The sequence below is a fragment of the Mixophyes fleayi genome, chromosome 12, assembly GCF_038048845.1.
Source record: "Mixophyes fleayi isolate aMixFle1 chromosome 12, aMixFle1.hap1, whole genome shotgun sequence".
NCBI classification, from domain to species: Eukaryota; Metazoa; Chordata; class Amphibia; order Anura; family Limnodynastidae; genus Mixophyes; species Mixophyes fleayi.
Window position 1 is genome coordinate 22,940,715 of NC_134413.1, and position 16,690 is coordinate 22,957,404.

Genomic DNA, 16,690 nt, shown 5'->3' on the forward strand with positions numbered 1-16,690 from the left:
AAAGGTATGAGGTGACCAGGGGATTAAGAAATTGAAATTAATAAAAAAAAAACACTGATTAAGAGCCAAGTACTTGAGTTATGTGTTCTTTATACATAAAATAAAATTATTAGAACATTTTATTATACCTTTATTTTCAGGTATCTCTCGGTGTGGCCAGATAGAGTATTTAAAGGAGAACTCCTTTAAATAAAGTTAAATATAGCTTGGAATGTTACATTTACCTGTGGTGTATTATTTACTTTGCTCCCTGTTCTTCCAAAATGCAATGCCTCTAATTGTCCCTATTTGGCTTATGTAGGCAAACAATGGGTCTGGCAAATATCAGTTGAACAGTGGCCACAAGGAAATAATTAATTACAGGTCATCTTAACATAGCAAGCTACCTGTACAATTACTTTTCAAGTTTGATTGAAATTCTACTTTAATAGTAAACTGGTCTGTAGGTAAAAATATATATTAACCGGTTCAGAAAACTATTGAGATGAAGCTATAGTCTGTTGTAATCTGGTGTAATGCTGACTTGTCTGCTTGCTTCCACAATGCTCTGCCGTGTTGTTATTGCTAAAGGGGAGCTAGAAGCATCAGGATGTCAGTTTCCAGAGCAAACTATAACTAGCTCTTACATACTAATCACAGCACAGTGTCATTGTTGCAAGGAGACAAATTGACATTACACAGAATCATGTCAGAGAAAGGGTTAGTAATATAAGCTTTGCACTAGTGTAGCGTTCTATATAAAGCATTATGATCTGATGGCTGGATCTGATTTGCTGCACACAATGTTTTCTGAGCTGAATTGCTCGTGTAACGGGATATGTGTTTCCCCATGACTTAAACCGCTTATGAGTGCTGCACTTTTCTATATGGAAAAGCAAAACATTCAAGCACTACATTCTGATATGACCCAAGCACGATTTTGGTCTAGTTGAGCATGAACGCAGATCTATTCAGGTAAAGCCCTTTTTCCTTTAAGTAGGATCCTCTATTATCCACGAACTGATGGAAAACAGGCTGCGTAAAAATACAATGTAATATTTGAACCAGATCAATACGGAAGTGACATGGTGTTCATGTCTATGCGCCCTAATATTGTAATCTCAGGACACAAACAATGGGCCGCTTCTAGACAACTAAATCCTTTATAAACACAATGCAATATTGTTATACAATGAATGCTGTAGGTTGCCCGCACACGGTGTGACTTTGGAGCCAATTTAGTTGAAATCGTCAATCGCTGTAATGATTACGCTAAATAGCAATGTGTGTGGGACTCATTATGAAGAGGGTGCAAGAAGGTGGTATTGGGGATCCCCTGTACATGCTGTCATAATCTGATTGCACAGTACACGAGGGGTGGATAGAGCAGCAGAAATACCTCCTGCTATGACATGCAGCCGGCACAGCTGCTCAAAAACAGTTTATATCATCATCATCACCATTTATTTATATAGCGCCACCGGTTCCACAGCGCTGTACAGAGAACTCACTCACATCAGTCACTGCCCCATTGGAGCTTACAGTCTAAATTCCCTAACATACACACAAAGAGAGAGAGACTAGGGTCAATTTTTATAGCAGCCAATTAGCCTACTAGTATGTTTTTGGAGTGTGGGAGGAAACCGGAGCACAGGGAGAACATACAAATTCCACACAGATAAGGCCATGGTCAGGAATCAAACTCATGACCCCAGTGCTGTGAGGCAGAAGTGCTAACCACTAAGCCACCGTGCTGATTTATATAAAGTTTTATAATAACAATACTTAATGTGTTATATAGCTCAAGAACACAGTTATTGTTCCTTCAACACAATGTGCTTACTTGCACTATGTTTAGCATTACTTACCACTGCAGATCCATCCAGAGCTTTTACAGACGGAAGATGGAAAATAACAAACAATCGATAGTGGTCATGTTTCAGCGATATTGGATTACTGTACAAGTCTAAAATCACAAGGTTGTTTAAACCCTGGTGGGAAAAAATGTCACATGTAAAATAAAAACACTATGATGTCTTCAACACTTATTTAGTATGTTCACTTATATTTATTATGGAAATATGAATAAGCCTCAATATATGTCTATTAATGACAAAACAAAGGCCTATGATGGCAAAATAGCATAAAATCACTGCCCGGTAATTATGAGTTAGTGAACCTCAATACAGACCTCAAACATACAATTGAAGCCCCCCCATGTTGGACTAATCTATGAGCTTACTATGTGCACACTTGCATTCCTTCCTGACTCTTGTAAATCTGTAATGTTGTGTAACGTACATATATTACCTCTCCATAACAACGTGTCACTACTATTACAACAAGACATGAGTGATCAAGGTGCATAGACGTCAGGTGTAACATACATGGGTATTATGTCTGAGGTCCTGCTTTTCAGAGACACCCAGGTGCTCCTTCCTTCTCCAGTGTTCATACTTTGCTTCTGGCATATAGTTGTTATGGGCACACACTGACTGCTAAACTAATATAATCACATCCATCCTGTCTGGTATCTGAGCGCTATTGCTCCGTTGTGTCTGCATACAGTATTCTGTACTTTATGTTGGTTTGTGATTAAGACTCTTCAAAGGGTTACACGTATGTATATAGTAAGCAAGATATATCAGAGATAAAACTAGCGAGCTGTGTGCCCCGGTGAAGGCATAAGGGGGGGGAGGGAGAACCAGGCCCACGACCTTGGTGGGCCCCATTATCTCCATGGGCCCGATGCGCGGTACCTGCTGCACCAATGGTAGTTCCGCCACTGCTCTCTACCCTAAGTGTCACCTTTTGCCCAAATGAAATATAGGAGGGTTCTGTCCAAAGTGTGACAGAGTGGCATGATCACTCTGACACTTCCAAGGTACAAACTAGCCCTGAATCCACTGGCACTAAGGTCTTATAAAAGAAACACAATCTAACCTCTCCCTTTCACTATAGTTTCCATTTGAAGCTTAGTGTAAAGAGCATGCACACCGCAGAGGTTATCCAAATATGTTAGATGTCCTCCACAGCTAAAGATTAATAAAGCTGCAAAGATCCATATTTTATCACATACACTAAAGGGAAAATTTATCAAGCTGCGGGTTTTAAAAAGTGGAGATGTTGCCTATAGCAACCAATCAGATTCTAGCTGTCATTTAGTAGAATGTACTAAACAAATAATAACTAGAATCTGATTGGTTGCTATAGGCAACATCTCCACTTTTTTAAACCCGCAGTTTAGTAAATATACCCCTAAGTATGTAACAAGGTATGCATTGACCTGTTCAACCCTCCAAATCCTACAATGTACAGTTAGACAAGGACTGACATTCTGGAGCTGATAATCATGGGAGTTGTAATGTGAAGACAGCAGCTCCCTTCCTGCACCTATTGTTGGCAGCTTACATTGCAGAAACTCAAAAGAAGGGCAAATAACGTCTAATTTACCTTAAGGTGGTAGATTTCTTGGTTGTTACTTATTTGGTTGTTGCTCAGGTAGAGCTCTATTATTGAGTGGGCTTTCTGCAATCCTGCCAGGGAGTTGATGTTATTGTTCTCAGCAGAGAGGTAGTGGAGGTGAGACAGATTATCAATAACCTCTCTGTCGAAGCCGGTTAGATGATTGTTGTTAATGCTGAGATGTCGAAGTCTCACAAGCGTTGAAAGTCCTGGAAAATAATTTTATAACAGAAAGCTATTATTATATGTAGATTACAAAGAAAGCACAGCTATGGCGGTTTCTGTGGTTTAATGCTGCAAAGAGAACCTGCCACTTAAACATTTAAGCTTAAAAAACACCTTTGTATTCTTTGTGATAGAAAGGCCACATAGACCAATTGTTACATTGCTTTAGGAAATATGTGTTTGCTTCATAGGGTAAATGGGCGTAAATATTGTTATTAATTTATAGCACAGCCTGAAGTTAACAATCTCTTCATTTTTCCATTTTCAGAACAGCACTTTTTTACCTTTGAAACCGTTACTTAATTGACCTCCCTGCCAGGCCCTTATACACTCCAGGGGGTAAATATATCAAATAGCAATTATTGCAAATTGCCGATGTCCAGCGACTTTGCATGGTAACTTTAAAATGGCAATAGCTTTAATGGCAAGTTTTGCACATGTACATATAGCATGCCCCCTGGTGGTGGAGGAGGCTTATAACCTTTGTAGGTGCTTGGTGTGAAGCTATGTAATGATAATGAATCCAACAGCACTAGCCAGTCATTTTGATTTGCTGTATGCATATGGACTCCTCTATTTTGAAGATTCCCACTTGATTTATAAAGCCCGACAATGGATGTTGGGCTTTCTGTGTTTTATCACATTTTATATAAAAAATGTAACTTTTTTACTTTAATAATAACATTTGCTAACCACGTCCCTTTACTGTTGTCATGAGTAATTATAATGGTTGTGAGTTGGATGTATCTTAAGATATGTGTTGCTCAAAACACACACACACACACACACACACACACACACACACACACACACAAGACCACTTTTTTTCGCTTTCAGTTTTTTTTGGGAACCTTCTAGATAATTGGTTTCTGTAGGACAGATCATATAACTAGACTACAACAAGCTCTTTATTGTGTTTAATGTGTCTTCCAGTTGACTTGGCCACTTGCTGTAGAAAGAAACCTGTATGTATTAATTGCTCCCCGATGAAGCTGTACTCTCCTATATAAGAATCCCTATATAATATATCTGTTGATGAGAATCATTCCAGACAACTTGAATAGCGGGTTCAGGTCCAGAAGCACAAAGGGATTTACTGAAGGTGAAGGCTAGAGATTTAAGCTTCTTAGATATTCAGTATCATGCGGCCACAAAAGTAGTTTGCAAAGGTTGAACTGGAAAACAATTTAAAACTTCCACATAAAACTCCCTTTCAAGATATAGTTTTTGTAAACATTAGTCTTTTAATATGTTAATTTTAGATGTGTTTAATTAGGGTCTGAACACCTTGTGCATTAAATATTCAAAACTGCAGACACAGACATGCAAATTAAGTGGGCGTGGCTATATGGAGCCTTAGTGTATTAGAATTTCAGCTCAGCCAATTTCTGTGAGTCTCTTTGTAGGGAACTTTAAAGTAGGAGGGGCTATGTCAACATGCACCCAATCTAAGACTGGCATCAGGTAATCAGGAAAATCCGTATTTGCTACGTGGGGGGGAGGGGACAAATATGGACAACTTCTTTAAATCCAGCTGTAAAATCCCATTTTCGGAGGCCTGATGTACTTGCCTGTTCTCCTGGAATTTCCGGGAGGCTTCTGGACTCTCCTGGAAGAGTAGACAACCTCCTGGATGAGATTGAGGTAGGACTTAATGACGCAATTAAGCCCTGCACCCTGCTATGAAATTCTGTGAATTTTCGCATTTCCCAAGGGCAGAACTACAGTGATGACATGGCGTTATCACGCCCCCTCCTACCCCCTGTCACATGACTTATCTTCCAGGATCTAAGCGCTGCCTACTGACCAATACGGTCACAGAATACCTTCCAGTTTTGTGATGCAGTTCTCATCCAGACAAAGTTCTTCTATCATCACACACTGTTCTAGGCCTTCAATTCTTGTCAGATAATTGTTGTTGAAGGATGCCCAGCGCAGGTTTTGTAGCTTCTCTAAATGTGAGATTTTGGAGAGGTTCTGCCCATCAAAATTCACTGATGTAATCTGAAAAAAATGTGAAAGTTAACTCTGTGAGCAAAATCCATTCTAAAATCGGGTTTATGCTGACAAAGCATTTCTACTACAACGGTTCTGTAAATATAGAAAAGCAGAACAAATCCTGGTTGCTTTGGCAACAGTTACAAATGTGCACTTCCCCACATCCGCAGAGCTGAACACTATGGTTATCATATAAGATACATCTTTCTCTCTGCCATTTTGGAACCATTAGATGAATTTAAACTGACAGTCAAGCTCTTAACCTTTCTTTGTCGGAGAATAACATGATTTCACATGAACAGTCAGATCGCAGCTTGGGAGAGATATTACCTTGGAGACCTGTGTTCTCAGCTTGTGGATGATAGCATTTTTGCCTGCCGTTAATATGGTTCTTGTTTTTATAACATTTCTATTACTCAAATTTTCTAACCAACAGATTTTACCAACATAATACAAATGAAATGAAAGAAAAGAGAAGGTGGTCAGAGTTGGGCCACCGCATTGGCTAAAGGTCACAGGTGGGCCACCGCCAGGGCCGTAACGAGGGTGGTGCGGCCGGTGCAACCGCCCAGGGCGCAATGCCGAGGGGGCGCAACGGCCGCACGCTCTTTGCTGTGCACAACTATGTGAAACATACCCAGCTGTAAAGCTTGCTGGAGACACCAGCAGGATCGTTTACAATCAGGATTGCCCCCGTATCTCTGTATATGTGGCCGCATGCTGCCTGCTTCTGTATAGAAGCAGCATGCGACCTCTCATCACACAGGCGCGCCCCCTGACCTCTCAGCTCCTCCTCTACATTGTGCACGGCTCCTTCCCCTGCTTTTCTGCTGTTTCCACTCCTCCCTCACCGTGTGTCTGCCTGTCTGTCTTTATTTATCTATCACCACGTCTCTTCTCCCTCTTTCCTCTCCCCCCTCCTTTTCTGTGTGTGTCTGTACTTTTCTTAGTTAGTTCACTTCTTACATGGACTCGTATCTTCCAGCTTCTTCATCAGACAAGATTAGCAGCGCGAGGTAACCCATCCATTATCATGTTTCTGATTAGACCAATAACGCTATATATGCAGTCAGAGAATGCCAGTGTCTGACTTATGAAGCGTGGAAGAGAGGTCACTGTTAAATACCTTTACTTTGTTCCAGGCAGATATATAGCTTTGTAATTCTGGAGATTCATGACACTGTGACCTGACCTCTGCAGTTAGTATGGGAAGACCATGTGAAATGGAGCAGTCTGTCCCACTTACAAATATGGCCAGTCTCATCATCAAAACATCCTGTACAGCAGCAGTCACTAAAACTTTTCTACTGTGTCATGTCTGCACAGTGTTGCTCTTTTTCCAAACAGATGAGGGGTTCTAAGAAATGAATTACTTAAGTAACCTATATAAGTATTTTCTGTTCATACAGTTGAATAAAATAAGAGTTCTACAATTCATCATCATCATCATCACCATTTATTTATACAGGGCCACTAATTCCGCAGCACTGTACAGAGAACTCACTCACATCTGTCTCAGCCCCATTGGAGCTTACAGTCTAAATTCCCTAACATACCCACACACACACAGAGAGAGACTATGGTAAATTTGATAGCAGTGTGACCTCCCAGGGCGCAATATAGAGCGTTTGTCACGGCTGGGAAAGGCAACCTACACCTAACAAGATAGGGTTGGGGGGGGGGGAGCCATTGCTCTTTCTCGCCCAGGGCACTAAAATCTCTAGTTACGGCTCTGGCCACCGCATTGGCTAAAGGTCAGCGGTGGGCCACCGCATTGGCTAAAGGTCAGAGGTGGGCCGCCGCATTGGCTAAAGGTCAGAGGTGGGCCACCACATTGGCTAAAGGTCAAAGCACTGCAATGGCCAAAGGTCACAGGTGGGCACCGCATTGGCTAAAGGTCAGAGGTGGGCCACCGCATTGGCTAAAGGTCAGAGGTGGGCCACCGCATTGGCTAAAGGTCAGAGGTGGGCCACCGCATTGGCTAAAGGTCAGAGGTGGGCCACCGCATTGGCTAAAGGTCAGAGGTGGGCCACCGCATTGGCTAAAGGTCACAGGTGTGCACCGCATTGGTTAAAGGTCAAAGCACTGCACTGGCCAAAGGTCACAGGTGGGCCATCACATTGGCTAAAGGTCAGAGTTCAAAAACGCCAGACTGAAACTATATCAGGGCTTCCAAGGCATTACCATTTTCCTTCATTAATGTAAGCAATCTTATTTATCCTACATACATTACAATGCAGTGAAAACATGGCAATATAAAAGTGGCAAAAGCTTTACAGTGGCCTAGTGGCTAGCATTTCTGCCTCACAGCACTGGGGTCATGAGTTTGATTCCCGACCATGTCCTTATCTGTGTGGAGTTTGTATGTTCTCCCTGTGTTTGCGTGGGTTTCCTCTGGGTGCTCTGGTTTCCTCCCCCACTCCAAAAACATACTGGTAGGTTAATTGGCTGCTATCAAAATTGACCCTAGTCTCTCACTCTCTGTCTGTCTGTCTGTCTGTGTCTGTGTGCGAGTGTGTGTCTATATTAGGGAATTTAGACTGTAAGCTCCAATGGGGAAGGGACTGATGTGAATGAGTTCTATGTACAGCGATGCGGAATTAATGGCACTATATAAATAAATGATGATGATGATGAACTATAGAGAACCATAAGAAATTAGAAATAAACAGGTGTGTGAACACAGTGAGGGCTTCATTCATGACCAGAGACTTTAAAGAATAGTGAATGCATAGATATGGTAATAGTGAATGCATAGATATAGATATGGTAAACATATCTTCACTACATATCGAAGCGTTGAGGTATGGAGAACGTAGTCTGTGAGCACAGAGGAGGATGTTACCACAGAGAGCATTGATGCTGATGATAATGGACACAGTGTGTTGCACCTAACTAACTGCGCCGCTGATAAAACGCATTTTACGCATTGTGTAGGAGACGTATCGGTCTGTGAGTGAGTCATCCGCCACACTGGCAGTGAGTGGTCTGCAAGTAGCGGTTTATACTTCATATTTATGGATCGTCACTATTGGTCATGAGACAAGCGTCTGGCTGATGATATTACACAGTAGTAACTGATCCCCATCGCTGCCCATGTAATGACCATGAATTTTTATACTGGTTTGCTAAATTTAATTTTAATGAGTTAAATTACAATAGCTTAAAGTCTGAATCATTATAAGAGATCGTGCTCTGAATCGAAGCAATGAACACATTGGGATTAATGTCGGAAGGAATTATTTTACTGAAAAATTCATATTAAAAGTTGCTCCCTAACCTTGTGCTTATGTCTTATATGTTTTGCAATGAACCTTATTCAACTCTGTCATGTATATGTTAAAATACACTATTGTAGATAGCAGGGTGATATGGCAAATGGCTCGCTCATTTACTGGTTTCTATCAGATGCACATTTTATAATCATTCATTACCAGCTTCTTACACACAGAGGAGGCCACCATTTTGTTGGTTTTTCCCTCAGGGATGTCACTAGTTCTTATTGAATTGGCAGATTGCAGTCTCAGTCACACACAAAATGGTCGCCTCCACTGGGCACAGGCAGCAGACACACTTTTACATTTGATAGGATAAGCACCAAATATTTACTTCAAATGTAACTTGGAAAGCAAAGGCTGTTTTGTTTTAATGGTACATTGAAATATATATACATATAGCTGTTTTCCTTAAATATTTCCTTTATAGAAATTTACAGTATGTACAATATCGTGCCTGTGTGCGAATGTTTTTCTTACCATATGATACCAGCTGTCATTAAATTCAGCATATGGATCCAGGCAGTTCTTGCTAATTTGAGAGAAGATTTGAGCAGAAGGTAGAAGACTGAGGGAGCGCGGTCTAACGTTGTCTGTTCTAGCATTGATCCGCAGCAATGCCTGAGAATACAGCAATGATTAATGGTCTTCATCACATCACTTGCTGAATAGCTTAAAGGAATATTATCTCTGGAAATGAAGAAATAGTAAGGCAAAGACTTTCTATATTTCCTGGTAGGGCAAGTTATAAATCCCTTCTAAGAACTACTAGTAGGAGAGAAGAATTCGGCACGTTCAGTTAAAACAATTATTGTTGCCAGATATAACATTGCCAATGGAAACAGACATTAATAAGGAGCTCTGATATTAAGATGCAGATAGACTTAGGGGTATGTTTACTAAACTGCGGGTTTGAAAAAGTGGAGATGTTGCCTATAGCAACCAATCAGATTCTACTTCTCATTTATTTAGTACATTCTACAAAATGATAGCTAGAATCTGATTGGTTACCATAGGCAACACCTCCAGTTTTTCAAACCCGCAGTTTAGTAAATAAGTCTTTCTGCATCTTAATATCACAGCTCCCTATTAATGTCTGTCCCTATGGGTCTTCTTTATATATTAACTACCATATTAGTTATGTTATGTAATATCCACCAGATTAGATGCCTATTTTACACAGTGGCCACTAAGGGTAGATTTATCAAACCTTCGAAAAAGGAGAAGTGGAGGTTGTTGCCCCTAGCAACTAATCAGATTCTAGATATCATTTATCAGTTTTAGTCCATTCCAGCAAATGATAGCTAGAATCTGATTGGTTGCGATGGGCAACACCTCCACTTTTCCTTTTTCGAAGGTTTGATAAATCTACTACTATATTAGCCTTCAGATTGGTGGTTTCCTTTATATATTAGCCAACTGAGTGTGTATATATATATGACCCAACAGATTGGGTGTCTGTTTTACACACAAACCATCAGATTGGCTGTCTGCTTTGTGCACAAACCAATAGAATGGGCTCTGCTTTGTACACTAGCTACCAGATTACTATTCATGAGTACAGACACTAAGGGGTATATTTACTAACCTGTGGGTTTGAGAAAGTGGAGATGTTGCCTATATCAATCAATCAGATTCTAGTTATCATTTGTTTAGTACATTCTACAAAATAACAACCAGAATCTGATTGGTTGTTATAGGCAACATCTACACTTTTTCAAACCCGCAGTTTAGTAAATATACCCCTTAGTTCCGCTATAAAACACTGCACATACAAAGGACCAAAATCATGCTAAGAGCATTTTTACGTTTTACCTGTACTTAATTTGAATAAAACATGGTCAAAACAATGTCAGCTGCTGGATAGTGAAAAATGTCTGAAATATTAGAGGTGTATTATCATGTGTGATTAATAGTTATATTAATGTGTGCACCAGGTGTGTAAGTAGCAAAATGGCATTTTTTTTATTGCTTTTAAACAGAGCTATATGAAGTTTGCAGTTTCATCTTTCAGAACTGGGTCTGGTTTTAGAAATGTTTCAACAAGACATAAATTAATTTCAGATCAAGGTTATACCATAAAAACACTGAAAAGTAACCTGTGTAATTCGGCCTTCGGAAACCAACTTTGAGGATTCAGAAGCTTCTTGTTTGGTGATCAGGACCCCGTCCAAATGAGTCAGCGACTTTAATCTTCCAATCACTTCCGCACGCACTAGAACTGGCTTGGAAAGAACAGCCATGTCAGCTAATGGAAAACTTTATATTGTCCTGGTATTGCAGTTAAATGAAAATAATGAGAATGTGTATTACACATAAGTACAGGAGCAACACAACAATGTGTTGCCTCTAAGGGCTTTAAAAAAAAAAAAAAAAACTAGGTCGCGTATTCAAGATGTTTCTTTCAAAACTCATGAAAGGGGCTGTTGCAATTACCAGTCTCAGCTAAATGATGACCTCCTTATTACAGTCAGAAAGACAGGTTTTCTTCCCTGACATTCAATCTTGGATTTTGGACAATAAGAACGGCAGAAGAACTCATAATGAAGACCGTGAAAAGGCGGAAAATCTAGTGGTGCTCAACCAATCAGACTTCAAAATATACTAAATGCGTGTGACAACCTTAGTGGAAATGAAACCGGGTAATTGAGTTTTTGTTCAATGACAGATAAGGTCTTCCTGTTGCATAGGTGTAACAAAGAAACATAAACATTGTTGGGATTTTAATATACATAGATGGCTTCCTAATGACATCTGGGACATAAATGCAACCAATTACAATCTCATGTGATGTTTTCTTTTTGTAGCATGTTAAAAACGCTACCGCATCAACTGCAACGGAGTAGTGTTAGGATAGCATTGTAGTTAAAGCAAAAATAGTAAATAAAATATATAGTGCAAATAAAACCTATGCTATAATGAATATACTCTGTTTTAGAAATGCAATTAGATCATGTTTATAAATGTAATATATACATATACATATATATATATATATATATATATATATATATATATATATATATATATCTCATACTTGCTATCTTTTAAATGTTGGCCTCCAGGAGATCCTGGGGAGAGGTGGGCATGTGGGCGTGGGGCTCGGTGGATCGAATCATTTTGGCCCTTCTCCTGTGACACAATCGCATAATTTTACCTTGGGGGGAGGCAAAATTCCCAGAGAATTGCGTCACAGAGGTTCGAATCCTGTCTACATACATACATACATACATACACTGTATATACTTACACAAACACATACATTAGTGGAAAACATCCATTTGGACATATTTAGGCTTAGGTCTAGGGGTGCATGAAGGGAAAAGCAACATACATGTGGTGTTTCCACCCATTCCATATCATTAACTCTGAATATTGTGATTTAAAATGCCCATATAAATGGTGACTCAATACACTACTATGGACACTGAAGGTTCTTTGATTACGCATAGTAAATGAGAGCTTATTTTCCCTTGCAGTAGCAATACACTTATAGATGTCATTTAATGCAAGTGTCTATGTCCTTCATATTTACATTACTACAGAGATACAGACTTTTGTTATGCAGGCTGCTGCATTTGAAACATGAAATCACTATATAAATGGTAACAGCAGCAATGCCCAGTCCCCATGTGAAATTAATGTGGATGGGACAATCACTAACAAGAAATATCACTTAGGTGTGAACAGATGAGATACATGGCGTTACAGGGTTTGTACAATGTGGGCTAATCATCAGAACTTACCTAGAACTAGTGAAATCACTAAGGTACTTTTAAACAAAGCATATAGACATGGGAGACCAACCATTTTTAATTAAAACACATAAGGGGGAAAATGTATGAAAGGTCAGTATTGTCTGCGGTTTGAAACCTGGCACACATTGCTTGCAGTTTGCAATAGTAAATCCTGCGTTTTGGAGCAGGAATAGGCTGGGCTAGGGGGCTGCCGAGTCTTGCCCCCCCAGCTAAAATCTGCCATGTGTTCCCTGGTTTGGAGACTGAAAACTCATCACATGTGATACAGTTTATAGCAAACAGCCAGAGAAAAAGGTTGATTATGTAGACAGGAGGGATAGCTCAAACAGTATGCGGTTTGAGCTATCTTGCTATACCGAACATGAAGGAGTCACAACAGACATATTATTATGAAGGCAAACAGAAATTATTAGTTATGGGAGGCAATATGAATTTCTAATTATCTTATGGAGACAATACTAATTTAACATTATAATTAGAGGGAATATAATGGTATCACATTAGTAATATAGAATTATATTATGGGGAAATACTATTTTATTGCTAACGGGGCTATAATTTAGTGTTGACACTTATTATCTAATGATGGAAGCAATATTTATACTACACACATGTTGCACTATAAGTGCCAGCATGCACCATGCCCCTATCTCCTATCTTTTTACTGGCTTGTTTAGTGTACATTGTGCCCAGCATGCATGTAAATCAGCATCAGACACAATGACCCTATATGGTAGATGAACAGAAACAAAATAGATGAAGAACAAAGTATCATATTGACCTAGTAAGTATTGGCAGGTCTCTGCTGCTGTCACTGACCTTCTGCAGGGGGTTATGAGCTAAATTCAGCCACAGGAGATGAGCTGCATATTTGTGCAAAATGTTAATTTCTCGTCTAGTTCTTGTTAACTGGTTCCAGCTCAGGTCTAGGTGCGCCAGCTTCCCCAAGCCTTTCAATCCTTCAAGAGTTGTCACACGGTTATGACTGGCATCCAGATATTCCAAATTGGGCTGCGTTAAGTGATAACAGACAGAATTATTAAGAAACACATAAGAGATACAATAAGGTCTGCACTCCTTACACGCCTTATAAGCAAATCACATTGCATATATACATTTCCTTAGAAATAATAAAACAGTAATACAAATATGAGATAGTGTATCACTAGTGTAAACAATATGGGTATTAGAAATCTAATTAAATTATAAAGTGCACTGTAAAAAAAACATGCATTGTTAATAAAACAAAAACACAACTTGAGACAAATTATGTAAAGGTCCTGTTTGCTACAGCTCGCAAGCTATGGGGCAAGGTAACACTGTATTGTAGCAATGGTTGTACACAGGTAAAGGTATATTTACTAAACTGCACATTTAAAAAGTGGAGATGTTGCCTATAGCAACCAATCAGATTCTAGCTATTATTTATTTAGTACATTCTACAAAATGACAGCTAGAATCTGATTGGTTGCTATAGGCAACATCTCCACTTTTTCAAACCCGCAGTTTAGTACATATACCCCTTAGTCTCTATGCATAATGAACCAAGGCCAGAACATTGCTTACGGTAAACAAAAAAAGACAGATAGGTGGTGATATCTGGGATTGGGGGCAGCGAGGGAATGTAAAGGGTAACCATTACAGTCTACAAATAATCTTAAAAATGTGTAAAAATAAAGTATTATCTTTTATTTATAAGGCACCACAAGGCTTCCACAGTGCCGTACATAAAGGTATAAAACATACACTAAAACTACAAGATTACATAACTACACACAAATAAGAAGAATGGGTACAAAGAAACAGAATAATGAATGTATGGATGAAATGAACAGAACAAATCGCATGGCATACAAGAACAATTCAGCATAAGACAAAACAGGGACAGAGAGGAGGACGGAGAATGGACAGACATGAGACATTTTCTCACCAAGCATGAGGCATCTTCCAGGCTGGAAAGCTCATTGAAACTTATTATGAGCTTTCGAAGTCCATGCAGTTTTGAAATTTCTTTCAGTTTACTTAAGCTGTTACCATGTAAGTTCAGCATCTGTTTTAAAAAAAAGTTGTTTAAGTATTATTGTACTTTTGTTGGTAGAATAAACGTATATTCTACAGACAGCAAATGGTAGAAAATGATAAATGGCCTGGATGAGAGGGGAGGGGGACAAGAAATTGAAATCTTGGACTGCCAATGAGTTAACTAAGCTTAACAAAGTAAGGCATTAGAGTACCCTTGTCTTAAGAGAATTCCGGGAGAGTAGGCAAGTATGCTTAAGAGTAACCAAACCATACATAATGGATAAAGGGGAGCGACACAAGAGTTTCAAAACCTATGATTCTGCTTTTAAATAATCTGATTTTTATACTTATGTAAAATCCGTATCTCTTAGTTTATTAGGGGACCCCGGGGACATTGGGGTATAGGACAGGGCGAACTGGCACTTTAAACTTCTGTTAATTAAACCCTAGCTCCTCCCCCTCTATACACTTCCTGTCAGCCTCAGTTTATGTTTATCCAAGCCCAGAGAAAGCGGAGATAGAGAGAAAACAGGAAAAGAGAATAAAATTAACAAACAACAACATTCTCTTAACAACAAGACTACATGTCAAACAGTAGTAGAAACCAGAGCGTTAAGGGCGGGCACCCGGTGTCCCCCAATGGACTAAGAGAAACGGATTTTACGTAAGTATAAAAAATCCCATTTTCTTTTGCATCCTTTGGGGGACACCGGGGACATTGGGGACATCCCAAAGCTGCCTCACGGGAGGGAATGCTTAGAAGAAACGGCATGAAGCACCTTTCTTCCAAAACTTGCATTCTTGGATGCAAACACATTAAATTTGTAAAATTTAAAAACAAAAACAGAATTCAGCTGCTAAGCAGCCCAGACACAGCCCGTTCGCCGGGCACTTAAACTAAACTGAGGCTGGACAGGAGGTGGGGTATAGAAGGGGAGGAACTAGGGCTTAGTTAAACAGAAGTTTAAAGTGCCAGTTTGCCCTGTCCCTACTCTATACCCCAATGTCCCCGGTGTCCCCCAAAGGATGCAAAACAAAAGTGTATGGTTAACATGCACAACATTTGGTGATTGGCATTTTGTTACTTGCAAAAGAAGGTCAATGCAACAGAAGAAAAACAACTGCACATGCAGAATACTGAATTGCAAAAAGCAAATTGACAGGGTAGGAGCCACAGGGAATTTACTGATTAAGGGACGAGCTGCTGCCGAAACCTCTCAGACTGCAGATACTGTGTATGTTACAATGTCTGTTAGCCTTTGCATGTGCTGCATTAGCCTGTTTGCATGCCTTGTGTCATTGTGTTGCATTAGCATTGTACTGACAGAGCAGTTTTAATTATGTGTTCTAGAATTTAAATTTGTTTCGTAATGTTGCTGTAATGTCTCCATTTCTGTACTTCACATTCAGATATCTGTTAGTGCTAGTGAGGCTGCAGTTATAACTGGTCAGGTCCAGCGGCTGGCTGGCAAATCACAGTCCACTGGCCAAGACTGCGATCTGCTGCCTATTGGGCACATTTGTGTAGACTACCTACATTAAAAAATACAGGTAGCCCAGTGACCTAGCCCAAGGTAGCCAACTATGGGATCGAGCCGGTGTACAGATGCCCTTCTGCCCAGCCGGCCCATGGTCGGGTGTAGTTGGAAAAATGTGAGAACCTCATTAAATAAATTAGATTGTTCATATAGGAGCTCACACAGAGTTAGACGCATATGCGTAAAAAAAATAATTTCTAAAAAGCTGCATGTAAAATTAGTGTATTTACACCAATATGCTGAAGGCATCTCAAGATCCACCCAACTATGCACCAGTCCCATTTAAGCCAGGTTTACATCAGGCGTGTTTACACCCAGAGACACGTACACCCAACCAGATAATAAGAACAAGAAAATATTTTTAACATTTGCTTGGAAAGCTAAAAACATATTCGCTATTAGGTATCTACGCTAAGCAAATACGCGTATG

The 16,690-nt window shown here is 39.7% G+C and overlaps 1 protein-coding gene across 1 annotated transcript in view; it reads right to left on the reverse strand.

Annotated features, from left to right (window-relative positions):
• The window catches only part of LRRC9 (leucine rich repeat containing 9), an 83,634-nt gene that overhangs the window by 23,728 nt on the left and 43,216 nt on the right, over positions 1 to 16,690 (reverse strand). The window contains exons 17-23 of the mRNA XM_075193402.1: positions 14,631 to 14,750; positions 13,520 to 13,711; positions 11,042 to 11,167; positions 9,423 to 9,563; positions 5,496 to 5,673; positions 3,433 to 3,653; positions 1,848 to 1,970 (exon numbers count right to left, since the gene is read on the reverse strand). Of these exons, the coding sequence (XP_075049503.1) occupies positions 1,848 to 1,970; positions 3,433 to 3,653; positions 5,496 to 5,673; positions 9,423 to 9,563; positions 11,042 to 11,167; positions 13,520 to 13,711; positions 14,631 to 14,750 (1,101 nt within the window). The remainder of the gene's footprint in view (positions 1 to 1,847; positions 1,971 to 3,432; positions 3,654 to 5,495; positions 5,674 to 9,422; positions 9,564 to 11,041; positions 11,168 to 13,519; positions 13,712 to 14,630; positions 14,751 to 16,690) is intronic.